The sequence below is a fragment of the Patiria miniata genome, unplaced genomic scaffold (assembly GCF_015706575.1).
Source record: "Patiria miniata isolate m_02_andy unplaced genomic scaffold, ASM1570657v1 HiC_scaffold_24, whole genome shotgun sequence".
Classification (NCBI taxonomy): domain Eukaryota; kingdom Metazoa; phylum Echinodermata; class Asteroidea; order Valvatida; family Asterinidae; genus Patiria; species Patiria miniata.
This window is the reverse complement of record NW_024037063.1, coordinates 19,642,815-19,659,361: the sequence shown is the minus strand read 5'-3', so window position 1 is coordinate 19,659,361 and position 16,547 is coordinate 19,642,815. Positions and strand designations below refer to the sequence as shown.

Sequence of the window (16,547 nt, the reverse complement as noted above, 5' to 3'; positions counted from 1 at the left end):
TGCTGTCATTTTCAAGAACAGTGGTATTTTTGTATCAATTTCCAACACTGGCAATGTTCAAATACTGCCCCCAATTTACCATATTTAGTTAGTCCGCATTTGTTTGCAAGCGATTACACACCTACACGTATGAACAGGTACAAGCCAGCTAGACTGGTTCCCTGACCTTACAATTCCTTAACCCCTATAAATTGCTCTGTTTCATCTTAAGTGGGGTCAAGGAACAAGACTACAGGAACTAGACTACAGGAACACGATTGTTTTTCTTGGTTTTTCCAGCATCTACGAACACAAAACTTCAAACAAGTCAGTGTAACAATACTTGCTATGAAATACTAACCCCCTAAATCCATCCATTTCTGAAAATTACAGCAAAAGCAAATGTGTATAATTATTCCCTTTATAGCATATGAAAAAATTAATGAAAAAAAATGTGTCCTGAGACTGTTACATATCCCGTGTGCATAACAAATCGAATTGATAGGATGAAACACAATGTGTGATTTTTACCAGTGCATCTTTTCATATCTGGCATCAGAGCGTATCCAGTATCACAGCTGCATCGGACGTTGTCCTCATAGGTCATGCATTTATGTTGGCAGCCCCCGTTCTCTACCCTACAGGAATATGCACCTTTAGGAGATAAAGAGGAATCCAAATCAAATCCATTAAATTCAACAAACAGGAAAACAGTTACTTCTCAGGGTGGGCGAGCTATCACATCTATCATGGCGGCCAGCCCTTTTCAACGGCGCATGCATTGTGCTAGCTGTTGTTTAGATAATCCTTCGCTCGTAACCCCCGCCCTGCAAACAGGGTGCTGGGAAGGGCTAATCCGGTTCACAGAATCTTGTCAAGGAAGTACAGATGGCATTCTGGGTAACTTATCAAGACGTCTGCTGCAGCTAGCGCCCTACGTATGATAAACAGCTGTAGGGAGTTTGCGTGCTGCGTTACAGGTCACGCAAAATCCATCCAATGAGAGCTCAAAGAGATCAGCCCTTCCCAGCATCCCGTTCGCAGGGCGGGGGTGGGAGTGAAAGATAATCCGTCACGGGGCAGTTGCTTTGTACAATAGCAAGCACAATGGCTTCTCCATTGAAGGGGGCCTTGTGAGTGTACAGTGATCACGTGATCGGATTCATCTAGATTGGCACTCGGGATGTCGTACAGAATGCACCTGGGGCGTTGCATTGTGAATTTAGGACTATAAAATACTGACTCACTGGTAGCATTGCGCGTGCCTACGTGAGGATTGTGAATGTTCAAGTTCAACCAATAAAACGGTAAGAGGCACTGGATTTTTAGGAGTCCAAATTTCATGTGACACTGAAAAAGTGTTTAAGACTAGCTAGCCATGTCTTTATCATTTGTTTAAGACCGGCCACGTGACAGGCTCTCGACCAATAGGAATGGGTTAACTGTCTTAGGTATTTATGAATATCCCTTTAAAACAAAGTAACCCTATACTCACGTTCACATGACATTCCGTTGGGTGACAACTTGAAGCCATCGTAGCATTGGCAGGTGTAGTGACCGTTGGGCTGTGATATACACTCATGCTCACAGCCACCTTTTCTGACCAGGCAAGGATCTTCAGCTGTAAATCAAGCAAGAAAAGTGGCATATGAAGCTGTGGTACCAGACCGAGTCCTTGAAAATTTTGACAAGTCCTCATAATCCTCACATGTCGTCACAAATCCTCAAATTTCGATTAAAAACACAAACTATTTGAATAAAGTGCGACAAAGGCATTTTAGATATCTGTAAACCCTAACTCCCTAGGCCTTTTTGCTAGGATGTAGCCGCAATCTTCAAAATCCTCCAATTGGCCTCATGGAAAAAAGCATATAGCCTAATTCCTGTAAATTCCTCCATTATTTCTTGAATATGGTCTGTGGAGGGGTGACCACTGCCTGAATCCTGCAAAATCCTGCGGCAGTGACTGCAAATATGTTGAGGCTTGGCCAGTGACATCCTGGAGCAGTACGGAGGATTTCAAGCATAATCAAGGCCTATATTTATGCACGGCTGAGCAAAAAACAACACAAGGTCCGGCCCAAGATCTTGACAAAGTGCATCCTATGAAATCAGTAACGCACTTTTGCCTTGTAATCTCAATCCTCCAAATTCCTCCACTTTGGCAATGAGGATTTTGAAGGATTCAGGGCGGTTAGGTTTAATGTCCTGTTAATTTAGGCCTTGCTTGTCATTTCACTGTGATCTAGATGTAACTTTGATGGACATACTAATGTGTATTAAAAAAAAAAAGAACTACTTTGAATTCAAAATAACTTTCTTGTTTACAAATGGAATTATACCAAAAGTTCAGATCGTGTAAACAAGGCATGACAAATTTTATGGAGCGAGTTTCATCAGCTTTGTGCAAGAGGGTGAGATTTAAACGCCATATGAAAGAAATACTCAATTTCAGAATCTGCCACTTTCGACTTGGCGTCCTCCAATGTCAATACAGCGCTGGAGACGATGGCGGAAGGTGCATGCTGCAGCGGAAAGCTTCTGAAGGAATGCAGGATCACCCCTGATATCATTGCACACCTCCTCGATCGTTTGGCGCAACACACGATCGAGAAGGTGTGCAATGACATCAGGGGTGATCCTGCATTCCTTCAAAACTTTTCGGTCGCAGCACGCGCCTTCGGCCACCGTCTCCAGCGCTGTATCGACATTCTGAAAGTGAGAATTTTTTTCGTATGGTGTTTAGATCTTTGATATAAGGTTGCAAGCAAAAATTTATGTTAAGTCAGAAACAATCAAAAAGGAAGGATCCTGGATTGGGAATTCTTAAAATGAGAGGCAAACAACTTGTTTTACCTTTACAAATTTATTACATGTTAAAAAAAAATTATACAATTGTGCTGACTCGCAGAAAAAAATCACCTCTTTTTGGCTCTCTAGTGAGGATATTAAACCCACATATGGTTGGAAATATAGGTCATGTATCGGGTGTGGTTAGGCTTAGCGGTGTACGTCTAGGAAGTGCGTGTTGTGGCACCGTCTCCGAAGCTTATACCATGCTGTGTGCGTAGCAGGCACAGAAAATCTGGGCATGAGGCTGATCTTACAGGGGAGGGAGAATATGTTTCAGGTAGTAGCCCTTCTAGTTTGCCCAATGTGGCCGACCGTCGATGCGCCTACACTTGCTTGGGGAACTGGAGACCCGTGCCCAACTCGTGATAACAAAATTGCAGGAAGTGTGGCGGTTTTGGTTTTTGAACGTCAGTTTTGGTGTTTGCAGTTTCCATAGGCACGGTGTAAAATTAGGAACGAAAATGTTATGCTGAGGAGTGATGCGAATACAATACACAACTTGTTCTAATATACCAACCCACCCCCAACCCCCCCCCCCCACCCCCTAAAAAGAAAACTGCTGTATTAAAGGGAATATACAACATTTGCAAACATCGAAAAATAAAACTACCAAGTTTTTACGAAATACCTTACTAGGATGTTGGTAAATGACAGTCTAAAGCATCCTGTAAAATTAGGGCACCTGGTGTGAGGTCATTTTCAAGAAAGTGGTATTTTTGTAAAAGTTTCCAGCGGTGGTCGGCCGACCACCGTCGGAAAAATTTAACTATTTTTCAACTACTTCTCCAAATTTACCATTAATTCAGTCCAAATTTTGTTTGCTATTGGTTACATGTTCATGAACAGGTGCAGGTTGGCTAGACTGGTACCCTTACCTTACAATTTTCCGGCATCTGTAAATTGATCCATTTTATATTTAGTGGAGTCAGGGAACCAGACTACTTGAACAGTTTTGTTTTTCTTGGTTTTTCCAGCATTTTCGAACACAAAACTTCAAACATGTCAGTGTAACAATATCTGATCTATTACACTAACCCCTCAAATAGTTCATTTTTGAAAATGACAGCAAAAGCCAATGATGTATTTTCCCTTTAAAGGTAATGTTGCTCCCAAAACTTCTTTTTTTTCTGATATAACGTCATGTTTGTTTTTTAAGAAAATAAAAAGCGCTTAGTGAGTTTTGGTTTTAAAAATAAATTGTACCAATCAAACCGTTTAACAGGAGTTTTCAAATTGGATCCATCATTTGCGTGAAAGGCCAAATGTCTGCGTAAAATCTTAACTTTTTTCAATTAGGCCTACTTTTGGGCTTTTTGTGATAAATATTTCAGGAACATTTCTTATAATGTATATCAAATTTGCCCAACTTTCTGAAAAATGTAAAACTGGGAACATTTCTAGCAATTATTGAATATCAGCTAACAACTATTAAAAAAAGAAGTTAACTTTAAAGGGAATGTACATTATTGGCTTTTGCTGTAATTTTCAGAAATGAACTATTTGAGGGGTTTAATATAATAGATCAAATATTGTTACACTGACATGTTTGAAGTTTTGTGTTTGAAAATGCTGGAAAAACCAAGAAAAACAAAAATGTTCAAGTAGTCTGGTTCCCTGACTCCACTAAAGATGAAATGGATCAATGTATTGATGCCAGTCTAGCTGGCCTGCACCCGTTCATGAACATGTAACCAATAGCAAACAAAGTTTGGACTGGAAAAAAATGGTAAATTTGGAGCAGTAGTTGAAAATAGTTAGGTTTTTCCAACGGTGGTCGGCCAACCACCATTGGAAATGTATACAAAAATACCATTTTCTTGAAAATGACTTCACACCAGGTGCCATAATTTTACAGGATGCTTTAGACTGTCATTTACCAACATCCTAGTAAGGTATTTTGTAAAAACTTAGTAGTTTATTTTTCGATGTTTGCAAATGTTGTATTTTCCCTTTAAGGACTGAAAGCATTTTCAGCCCTCCCCAGCCAATTGGTCCTTAATTTATTACTCACCAACGCATGTTCTGCCGTCGGAATGCAGCCTTTTACCCACAGGGCATTCGCATGCAAAGCTACCTTCCGAATTTCTGCAGCTTGCAGTACAACCGCCATTCTGAATACGACACTCATCAATATCTATACGAAGAAAGGATTACATAAAAAAGGAATTATTTTATTTTTCAATCCACAGTTATCCGCTCTGTTCACAAGTACCCCCTCACTGGCAAAGAAAGTACAGTTGGGGGTGACCAACCGACGCCATCTTGCCTGACTGCAATTTTGCAGCAACACGCGGCTGTACCACACGCGGCTGTACCACTGTACATAGTACAAATCCCCTGGTGCACGTGCCTCACACACAAGGAACGGTGCGCGTCAACCAGCTAAATTTCCCGCCCATCGGATGTCGTTGCTAGGTAAAAGGGCGCCCTCTTTCGTTGGCACACGGAGCCCATATTATAGGTTTCCCGGCCAATTTCCTGAAATGTTCATTTACTTCTTAAAATCGGTCATTCATGTACAACTGAATTTGAATGCACGTCTTGAATCCCATTTCAATTCAACGAAAGTTCAATCGTTTTCATTGTCCATGCATTCGGTTTTGAGAAACAGACAGCCAATTACGTTACCTGTGCATTCATTTACACAAGCATACCTTGTCTAAATTGATTTCAGGTACAGCTAATTTGATTGACGGTTAATGAAAAAGAAACCCCTTATTGTATCTGGTGCCGATGGCATTAAACTAAAAGTGAAATAGAATGCTGAATGTTTGAAATCGCCCTCTAGAAGTGAAAAAGAAATCTTATAAACGAATCTGACTGGACATAAACAAAAGGTGCTGCTCAATCACTTAATTGATTGAACTGAAATGGAATCGAATGCTCAGGTAGTGAAAATGAAATGCATGTTTAGAGCGATTCTCAAATTCAGACGAAAATGAATGACCGATTTTCAGAAGTGAATGCACATTTTAGGAAATTGGCCGGGAAAAACTATATTATGATCAAGTATGACCCCAGGCCCATAGTCTATGGAATATCCCCTGGCACAACACACGTCTATAACATGCTTGCAGATGATTAATCATGCAAAACAGGACTGCGTAGTGACCTCCAGATTCAGCGGGCACCTTCTATCAAGTCTTCTTGGTTCTTGGTTGGTTCCTCTCCTAAATACTCCATGTGGGAGTTTATCAAGGAGGCCAGAAACACCGGGGCAAACCCCTTCTCTTAGCGATAAGTGTTTACTGGGTTCTTTTACGTGCATTACACAACACACGGGACCTACGGCTTAACGTCCCATCCGAAGACGGAGCAATAATGGTTAACTGCCTTGCTTAAGAGCACAAGTGTCCGCCGGCAGGCTCGAACCCACATCACTGTTGCCTTTGAAACACCAGAACATGAGTCCGGTGCTCTTAACCGCTAGGCCATGACACTCTTCGTTAACCCATTGTTGTAAACATCGCAAAAAAAGAAAGTCCACACTCATTGGAGGGGTCATAATTTTGAATCTGATATTCTTGATGCCATTTATATAGACCTTTAGGGAATGTTGTTAGCTACATTTTGATACCCCGTTTGCTACCAGAGACTGTAAGTTGTCCAAGATTGACAACGGTTTATGAAAATGATGCAGTTTGAAAAGTTGCAAATTTAAAAATTAAGTGAGAAGAAATTTCTAAAAAGCACAAACACATGCCTGTAATTGGCCCATATCGACTGCATAGTGCCCAAGCAAAGCACAGGTAATTCAATTTTGCGAGCAGTGTTTATTACAAAAACATGGCAGCCAATTGACTAATCAACAGCTTAGGCCAAAAGCCAGGTGTTGTTGTGGAGCATGCGACCCCACTGAACAACGGATGAAACTCAGACTACCCTGCCCACCTGCTTGGACCCAAACCAACTTTACATGGCTCTGCTGCTTCCATAAATAAACTAACTTGCAATTGCATAATCTAATTTGTTTCCACATAGTTGGAAACTACAAACTGCTGGGTTTTTTTTGACAAAAATAAAGTACTAATATGGCTCATTTTGTGAATGTTAGTTTAGAATTCACGGCCGCAGAGGGGAACTTGACAAATCGGCAATTGTCAAACACTCTGCTGATTTGGATCATGTTGTTGATTGGGAACAAGCGGAAATCATAGCCCCAGAGAAACACTGGTACACCCGTCGTATCAGAGAAGCTATTGAGATCCACAAACATGACACTGTCCCACAAGATATCGGCTACTTCATAAGCCACATATGGCATTCAGTTATTCCAAGTTGCAACACTCGTGGCTCACAGCCAACTGACACACCTAAGCGAGCAGGACGCTCAGCGGGCATCCCTCAACACAATGCCCAAGGCTCACAGCCAACTGACACAGTCGAGCGAGCAGGACGCTCAGCGGGCATCCCTCAACACAATGCCCATGGCTCACATCCAACTGACACACCCGAGCGAGCAGGGCATGCCCAGCAAGCACTCCCAATCCTAACACATCCTAAAAGGAGTAGCATCTCCAACTCTCGTCAGTCTCCTGACGATGACTAAAACTTACAGCAGGACTGTTCTTATCAGAACAAAAAACTACTTAGCAAAAATGATAATAAGCAGGACAAGATTCTTTTCAGAACTAATATCTTCTAAGCAGTAGTTATTACCACATGGTGTTACCGCAAACCAAAACGATACCGATACCCCACCATGCAAAGCCTCAAATCTTATATAAGTTGAGAATTGTCTTCTTATATGATCAAGTCAGACACAAGCACAATTTCATCGTTCTGCTTACTGTATCAACTCAGAATTGCCTAGTTATGCGACAAAAATCTTTCCACATGGTTGAAAAAATTGAACCGCTCTAGTTCGGGACAAAAATAAAGTAATTGCAAGCTTTTCTTTGTCTGTTATTCTTTTTTTGCGGAGTCACGGCACGTACGATACTGCTCTACAAACATTTCCTGCACCGTTATCCCTTGGCACATTACAGATCCCGCTGTGTTCCAAAAACTATTTCTGTGTCCAGTCGTGAAAGCGAAGAAAAAAATCCACACACTATGGATTCATTGAGGCTTGATGTTGTTTTCTTCTTTTGAGACACTGTTGTTTGTGGCTACGCCTTAACAAAAATTTTAAGGAGTGTTCGATGTACTAGAATGGCTGATTTGTTCAGAAATAAAGAGCACACAAGGTCAAATACCCAAACAAAATACCTTGACATGTTTGAGTGATTTCTTGAAGTTGACAGCTATTTAAACCCATTTCAGAGATTTTTGACAAGAAAAAACCAGACAGGCAGGTGTGATATGTGATATTATAACACCTCACCCACAGATTCTGTGTCTTGATTGGCCGAGAGCGAGTCACATGTTACTTTCTAATTTTGCTATCTTTCTGTGCACTGCCAAAAGTACTATACCCGTAGCAACCAAAGTACTATACCATTAGCAACCAAAGTACTAGTTTACACCACTCGAAGCATTCAATATTTGTATACTATCCCATTTGCTAGCAGTTCTTGTTGGACAACATATCAATTTTGTCTACGATTTGTGTATTACTGTCTGCTCAAGAGCTACATGTTCACATCTAGACAACTTTTTAAAAAATATGACCTGAGTTGCCTATGCTTTTGGGTTGTGTTTCTGACCAAATATCATTGCAACCTATAACCGCCATGTTACATGAACGGTCATTGTGATCCTAAATAACGCTCCTCACATGACTTTACCCTTGTGTATTTGAAGCACCCACAAATTGTGTCAAATTTATGGCCAGAAACTTCAGGCAAATGTCAGATCTAGGTTCTTTTTAAAGATGTCTATGGAGCTGCAATGGTCCCAATGAACAGCACTACCTAAAGTGTCAAATGGCATCAGTATATTTTGCCTTGAACAGTGCCCCCTTGTGTCAGATGACTTCCAGCCCAAAACCTTTTTGAATCGCTTGTCAACAAGAAGTTGAGTTGATGTTTTTATCAATTTGTTTGACCGAAAATGTTTGCACACTGCCATCAGTGGAAACGCATAAGTGATATCACAAATTAACCACAAGTCGACAAATGCTTCTGGATGCTTGCTCAATGTTGTGTTCAACTGCCCCACCCTGATTTATGAACTGGTTTCCCCCCCCCCCCAATCCCCCACCATGCCATCCCCCACTTCTTGAGGGTGGATTTTGGTGATTTGAGAGTATCTGATCACTTCTCTTACCTCTGCATGTCATGCCGTCGGGTGAGAGTTCATAGCCGGCCTGGCACTTGCAGTAGTAACTCCCGATGCTGTTACAGCATTCGCCTTGACACCCTCCGTTGTTGTACAAACATTCATTCACATCTGTAGTGAAATTTTAACAAGAGGGGGGAGGAAAATATTATCAGTCAAGTCCAAGTAGTTTCAATGCAGATATTTGAAACCTGAAAACCTGGGGCCAAGTGCACGGCGCTGCTAAGCACAAAAAATTTGCTCAGCACCAAAAAATTTGGCTTAGAAAAGCAGGTTACCAGCCAAAACTCCATGTGATGTATATTGCTCGTGATTGGTATTCAGCCGTTGTTTGCTTAACATGAAAATCACATGGAGTTTTAGCTGGTAACCTGCTTTTATAAGCCAGACGTTTTTGTGCTAAGCATATTTTTGTGCTAAGCAGCACAGAGAAATCGGGCCCAGTTCTTGAGCTAGTCTGAGATTGAGAACAATAAGATCAAATATATCGATAAAAAATGTAGGGAAAAAGTCACTTCTTTTATTCTCTGCGATGAATAGATCGGAACTGTCCCGCCTTTGAGAAATGGTTCAATAGTGCCAGGAACGGATTAAATCTTTTTATGGACGGCATTCAGGATTACAAAATATTGGCTAATGCACTCTCATTTCACAGCTAGGTAGTTCTCAAAGGGTGTTGAAAACCGCAAAGCCTAATACCCCGTCAAAAGCCAGAATAATATCAACGTGAAGTTTCTTTTAATACCGATGACTTCTTCATGCAACAGTTAGCAGTTCCCTGTTTTCTTTTCTTCGGTCTGTTTAGTCTGCTCGATAATCCCTCGGTCAACACCCAAAAGTGTCCAAGTAGGCAGAACACCGTGGGATACTTTGCGGTTGACTCAACTTTCTTGTGGATTGCTTTTATGTCTTGTGTTTTCCTTTTATTCCCAGGATGTGTGCCACCCATGGAGGTTACCTGTTCTGAATGTATTGAAGTGAAAGAAGTTTGTGGTCTGTGGCCAAGATAATCTTTCATGAATGAAAAAGAAAAAAAAAGCAAGAATTGGAACTTTCAAGATAGGAGGTACATTTTCTTGTGAGATGTGTACCTTTTGCACCATGTAGCATGAACAAATCATTACAGAATTAGGCATGCAGCTGGGAAGCAACCAAAAATGAGTTAATTCCGAGCTTTACAAATTCCGACTTTAAGGCTGGTTCACACTAGGTGCGAAAGCGAAGACAAATTTGAATTTGTAAAGTCAGGGCAAGTTTTCAAGCTGTGAATTTGCAACAAGTTGAACACATTCCAACTCCGGTGAATTTCGCAGCGAATGTTTCCTGACATCAAATGTGATTCACGTTCGCTTCCACGTGAAGTAATTGAACCAGCCTAAATTCTTGTTTGTCAATTATATTTAATGGAATAGTCAAAAACAAGGAAATCAGCCGATCCGAAGAAAAATTGCATAGCTGTAGTATGGGATCCTGATGACGGAACCTCTTGACACATTGACAACCGATTTTGGCTCACTACGCTAGGGCTGCACTAGTCCGAAAATTCGGAACTCTCAATACTGTGTATGAGAGTCCAAACAGTTAAGGCATATACATGTATGTCGTGCAAAAGTTTGTGCTGTGATTATAAGCTTCTTCCTCACTACAGTTTGCTCAAAATTCCTCCAAACTTCTGTGTTGCTAAGTTGTTGTGAGCATTGCATCATCACAATTTTATGCTAGTTTATTCTAATTTTTCAGAGAGTGAAGTCCAAAAATTACACATCACGTTGATGTGTGTCGTAATGAATTGTGGATAATAATTATGAAATAACTCAACTGCAACATTTTCATACAGCCGTGTAGTGGAACAGCGCCCTCTTGTTGTTGCATCCTCGCATTTGCAAACGAATAGTTTACATTTTCCATAGAGGGTGCTATGTTATTTTGGCCAATGATTAAAAAACAAGTAAACTGCAAGGTTCTTTTTACAAGTGACCCCGAATACATTGTAAAGAACACAATCTTTCCAGAACAAAGTGTGTGAATGTCAAACTTGCTTATAAATTGGATAGATGATCTCAAATTTCACAGGAGACATGCTTGTAACAATAGGGTGCACTGAACTAATTCAAGTGAGAATTTCTACGCAAGTCATTAGCATAAAAAGTGCCCCCACAGTTTCTTTTGAAAACAGAGACCGTTTGGCTTTAAAAACGGTGGAATTGTGTAAATATACCCAAGGATCAACTCCCTGGTTTTTGGGCTTCTATCTGAGCGCAGGCTTGATAAAATCACGGATGAAATATGGGTCCTATTTGCCTGTGAAAGTGGAAGGATGCCACTTGTAAAATGGCTACATGCAGGCTTGGGAACTATCACTTTTCGGGAGGTGATTTTATTTGGGTGTGAATATTTAAAAATGTAATTGGCTAATGTACCTAATATTGAAAAGAAATGGAAAGATGAAAGACAAGACAATAATTTAATTTTTGTTTGAGAAACCCCAGTGATGTTGGCTTGCATGTTACTTGGCCCTGAACTTTGTTGATTTTACACTGTTTTCAATGGGGCTTGAATTAGTACAGTGGCCCAATAGCATTTTGAGGAACATGTTTTGTGTGGGCGTTAGTTAGCCGAATGGTGAGTAGAAAAGCATCAGTAGTCATTTTGCATGTTTTTGACGCAGTTACGGTCCCAGTCTGGAGTTGTACCGCAACCCTATGCTGTGCAGTACAATAGCATTACAGCACTAGGAACCACCAACTGTTTTTTTTTCCATCCTGAACCCATTCTCTGAAGTTCTTACACAATCTCCGCGACCACAGCCGACCACAGCCTTATTCCTTTCATGGGGCTTTTTTTTGCTGTAAAAGTTAGCTTCCTGGTGTGATTGGGAAATGTTTTCTCTTCTTTTCTTCTCTCAGCAGGTGCGGCCAAGTGGAGTGATCGTTAAAGTCAACACTTGACATGATCTTGGACTTTTATTGTGGACATAAAGGATTTGAGAGAGGGGGGAGGGGGCACACCGGTGTGCAGATACAGTGACGGAGAATAAACCTTGGGAGAGGCCATAACAGTCCGCCCACTCAAACAGGATTTATAAAATAAATAGCGAGCCACTGATGGGAGGATTGCCCATAAACTAACAGTGTTATTTGAAGGGGGCACGGAGGTGGTAACAGCGTGAGAATCAGCAACTTTTGTTCACTATGGCTTAGTCTGGGGGAGTGTGGCCAAGTGGTTAGGGTTTGTGACTCATGATCAGAGGTCTTGGTTCGAATCCAGCTGCTGGCCATATGTTGTGTCCTTGGGCAAGCCACTTCATCCCTACTTGCCTCTCTCCACCCAGGAGTAACACTTATTTAGTTATCGCAGGGTGGACTGGTTCCAGCCTCCCTATCAGAAGAGATGATGCAGGGATGGGAACCAGATCAAAGTGAACCTGTTCTTTGAATTGACAATATTGTCCCAGTTCTAATTAAAATATAAATTCAAGTTGAATATTCCGAGAGAAAAACAAAATCAAACTTGTTGAAGAGCCCAGACACCTGTTCTTTTGATAAAGGTCACATTTAGCTACTTTCCTAATGTCACAAGAGACATTTAAGGATGCGTGTAATTATCATGACCACTTTAGTAACCATCTGTTGCGTGTCCTACAGTGTCAGTACATGTATGTAAGAATGTGAATATCTCACAAAAAAATCACAGCTGTACAGGGTGAGTTAAAAAAAAAAACGAAACCCAAATGTCAAGACCATTGTTTTAGTGAAGTTCTGCATGTAGCACTTTCAAAATCTAAGATATAAAAGCCCAATTCATAATCTTTCTTTTAGTTCAAGAATCATTCACATCACTCTTGTACTTTTCAAGTTAGGTAGTTTTAAACACAACCACCATTTTAAAGTTCTGTCTGCAGATCACAAAAAAGGTGTGCGTTCTTTCAGCAAAACGAAAACAATTCACACACATCCCTATGTGATTTGTTTTCGTTTTGCTGAAAGAACAGTGAACTTTGAATGATTCTTGTACTAAAAGAAAGCTTATGAATTGGGCTTTCATATCCTACATTTTGAAAGTGCTACATGCAGAACTTCACTAAAACAATGGTCCCGAAATTTGGGTTTCGTATTTTTTTACTCACCCTGTATATTACCTTTAAAAAAAGTTACAGGCATCAGTGCAAGCCTTTGATATTCAGCCCCTGAATTGTTCTGACTTAGCGGAAATGAGTTGGCCTACAAGATTAACGTTTGACTCTGAGGCAGGAAGTTTTTGGGGTGATCATTCCGACGGAACAGACAAAGAATAAACATTAGGTGTTTATGCCCGAGGAAAGGAACCAAAAAACCCCTACATACCTTCGTGACATTGTGGACCGCAAAGGAAATGATAAATATAAGGAATTACTGGGTACATGCTTTGAACTCTTTGAAGTTACATGCAGCTGCAGAAAGAATTCCACAAATGCTGCAACAGCAACAGTTAATTAAAGGTGGCAAGTAGGTATCCTTTAAAAAAAAAATGGGGATTTCAAGTCGGCATTGAAGACGAGCCCACTGCCGTCTTGAACTTTTCTACACATTGTTTTATTTTGTCTGCGGAAAAGGAAGATTTTAGCACCAAGTCCCTTAGGGTCAAGCGATATACCCTTTTGATAATGTTCCCGACTTCCTTGTAATTATCTACATCCGCCATCTTGGAACTTTGTCTGATAATTCAGATATTTACTTCTTGATGCACTTGTCCTTTTCAGAGAGTGCTTAACTTCAACTGCTAGCCATATCTTATTCCATCCAACAACCTTCTCACTTGCATGTTCAAAATCCTTGCCCAAAGCATTGTTCCAGAACTAGAACCAACATTTCTTTAGAGTCTATAACCATCCTTGGAGGCTAATGGTAAGGCTTCAGGTGTTTTTTTTTATCTCTCTTTATCATGTCAGAAAACAAACTTTTGGGGATAGGTAGTTTAAAATCAACATACAGGATTCTCCCTGGATTGTAAATAAAGAAATCTTGTTTGGCCAGGTAGTTAGGGTATGTGCCTTCTTGACCAGTGGGTCGTGGATTTGGATCCAGCACTGCTGGCCACATGTGTGTCCTTGAGCAAGCCACTTTACTCTAACTTGCCTCCTTCACCAAAGAAGAATGGGTACAGGCATGAGCCGGAGTGTAACCTGCAAATTCTGCAAAGGACTTGCATCCTACACGTATTCAATGAGCAGTAGGCATACAAACATTCAATAAGTCATTTCTTGCCAAGGAAACCAGAAATAAATAATATGGGCTCTGTGCACCAACAAAAGAGGGCGCCCTTTTACCTAGCAACGACGTCCCATGGGCAGGATACTACATTTCGCTGGTTGACGCGCGCGCACCATTCCTTGTGAGTGACACATGTACACCAGGGGATTTGTACTACATGTATGTACACGCAGTGGCAGTGCTTAGCGGCAAAATATTGCAGTCAGGCAACATGGCGTCGTTCCGTCACCCCCAATTGTACTTTCTTTGCCGGTGAGGGGGTACTTGTGAACAGAGCGGATAGCCCAATGGGCCAAATTGAAGTTGGAACAGACTTTACCTTTTACATGTGTACAAGTGCCCATTAACCCTCCTATGCAAACAAACATTCAGTGAAAATCAGTCAAGTCACTTTATTTATCAGTTCAGAATTCCCAGCCTACATAAAGCAGGATTGACTGGCTGTCACTGTTTATGCAACTTGACACAGCTTTGCTTTGACTTTTGACTGTGGGCGATTGATAAGCCAGCTATGCCCACAACTTGCCTGCTGTGTCTGTTCATGGTCTGTTGACTGAATATGACTAGTTACAGTGCTTGCTTGACATACATGTATGATCTGACTGTTGGTGACTAACCTGTGTTAAAAGTATAGCAGGGGAAGTGGATGGACATTTTGACTGTGGAATAACTAATTATAAAAAAAGCCAGTTTTCTCCAACACTGGTAGGCCGACCAGCGTTGGAAAAATACCATTTTTTCTTGAAAATGACAGCATACCAGGAGCCACGATTTTACAGGATGCTTAAGAATGTCATTCCCAAACAAACCAGTAAGGTATTTCGTGACAATTTGATAATTTCGTTTTATGATGGTTGCAAATGTTGTATCTTCCCTTTAAAAGCCATGAGATCTACAGAATCCCTCTACAGCTAAATCAAATGTGGCTCCTTCTTGTCAACAGGGAAGGGTGAATGGAGCCTTTCTGAATAACGCAAACTAAAAAACACCAATACCGGCATAGAGGGGAAAAAATCAATTTAGTTGTTTACTGTCACTTGATGCCTGCAGGTGCGGAGTGATAACCTGCCATTTCTGTCAAGAGGGCAATTCCAACATTCCCCGAAAGGAAAAGACTGTCAAACACTTGCTGGGTTACCGCCACCCCCGCCCCCTTCAGGACTCAAAAACAAATCAAAAGCAGAGCTGTTAACAGTGTGAAAAGTGCCCCGTTTTATGGCCGCCCCCAGCAAATCACGTCCCCGTAAACACCGTCTTAGTAATTATTGGTCACCAGTCCTCGGACACGTAAATAACACATTAAATTAGCTTCCTTTGTGCTCCTCAAATTGTCGCTGGCGATGATGACTCTGCAAACCTCTCACAATTAGACCAGGGACACTGGACAATTCTTCACGAAATGCCACCCCCGTTTCTTGTTCACAGAATTTGTTTCTGAAGGGTCCAATTGTGTTTGGAGATATCGGATCCTGTTTAATTAGACGGGGCTGTTGTTTGGCAGGGGCAATGGTTGGCTGAATTTGTCATGAAATCTTTACTTGAATATGCATTGCCAGTAGTTCTTCATCTGTGTTAAGTTTCATAATCTTATCCAGCCAAAATACAAGCAAAACAGGGCCAATACCCCTCTATGCCTGATTAGGGCCCAACCAACACAAAACATGTCCTTCACTCCCCAAGTAATAGCTCAATAGCCAATTATTCACACTTTTCCCGGTAATGCCGACTGTAATATTCAGGAATTTTCTCCACTGTAAAAGGATCCACTGGCGCTCGGCGACCACAAAAGGAAAAGTCGCTGGTGTGTGCGAACACAGCCCGGCTATAATTTCCACAGCTCAGATTCAATTTTGTTGGGCCACAGTGAGGCCATTTAGTTGGATATAATTAGGTATTTAGCCATGTATGTACGTATGTAGGTCTTAAAGTACAAAAACATGTCACAAAAGAAGAGACTTTTCCCTTTTTTATGGTTTATAAATATGGGTACAGAGGAGACTTGCTCTTTGTATGGTTTGTAAATATAGGTACAGAAAAGACTTTTCACTTTGTATGGCTTAGAAATAATGGGAACAGAAAAGACATTTCACGTTGTATGGTTTATAAATATGGGTAGGCTACATAAGAGACTTTTCACTTTGTATCTATATATATAAGAGAGAAGTTTACTCGCCCCCGAGACGATGTTTGCTCATGAAAGGATCTGAGACCGCGGGCTCCCGCTGCGCGAAAATCGCTCCACGT

General features: G+C 41.1%; 1 protein-coding gene across 1 annotated transcript in view; it reads right to left on the bottom strand.

Annotated features, from left to right (window-relative positions):
* LOC119731721 (multiple epidermal growth factor-like domains protein 6) overlaps positions 1–9,167 on the bottom strand; it is a 42,642-nt gene extending 33,475 nt beyond the window's left edge. The window contains exons 1-4 of the mRNA XM_038204944.1: positions 9,043–9,167; positions 4,844–4,966; positions 1,475–1,600; positions 511–633 (exon numbers count right to left, since the gene is read on the bottom strand). Of these exons, the coding sequence (XP_038060872.1) occupies positions 511–633; positions 1,475–1,600; positions 4,844–4,966; positions 9,043–9,055 (385 nt within the window). The 5' untranslated portion in view covers positions 9,056–9,167. The remainder of the gene's footprint in view (positions 1–510; positions 634–1,474; positions 1,601–4,843; positions 4,967–9,042) is intronic.
* Positions 9,168–16,547: the final 7,380 nt, after the last annotated feature.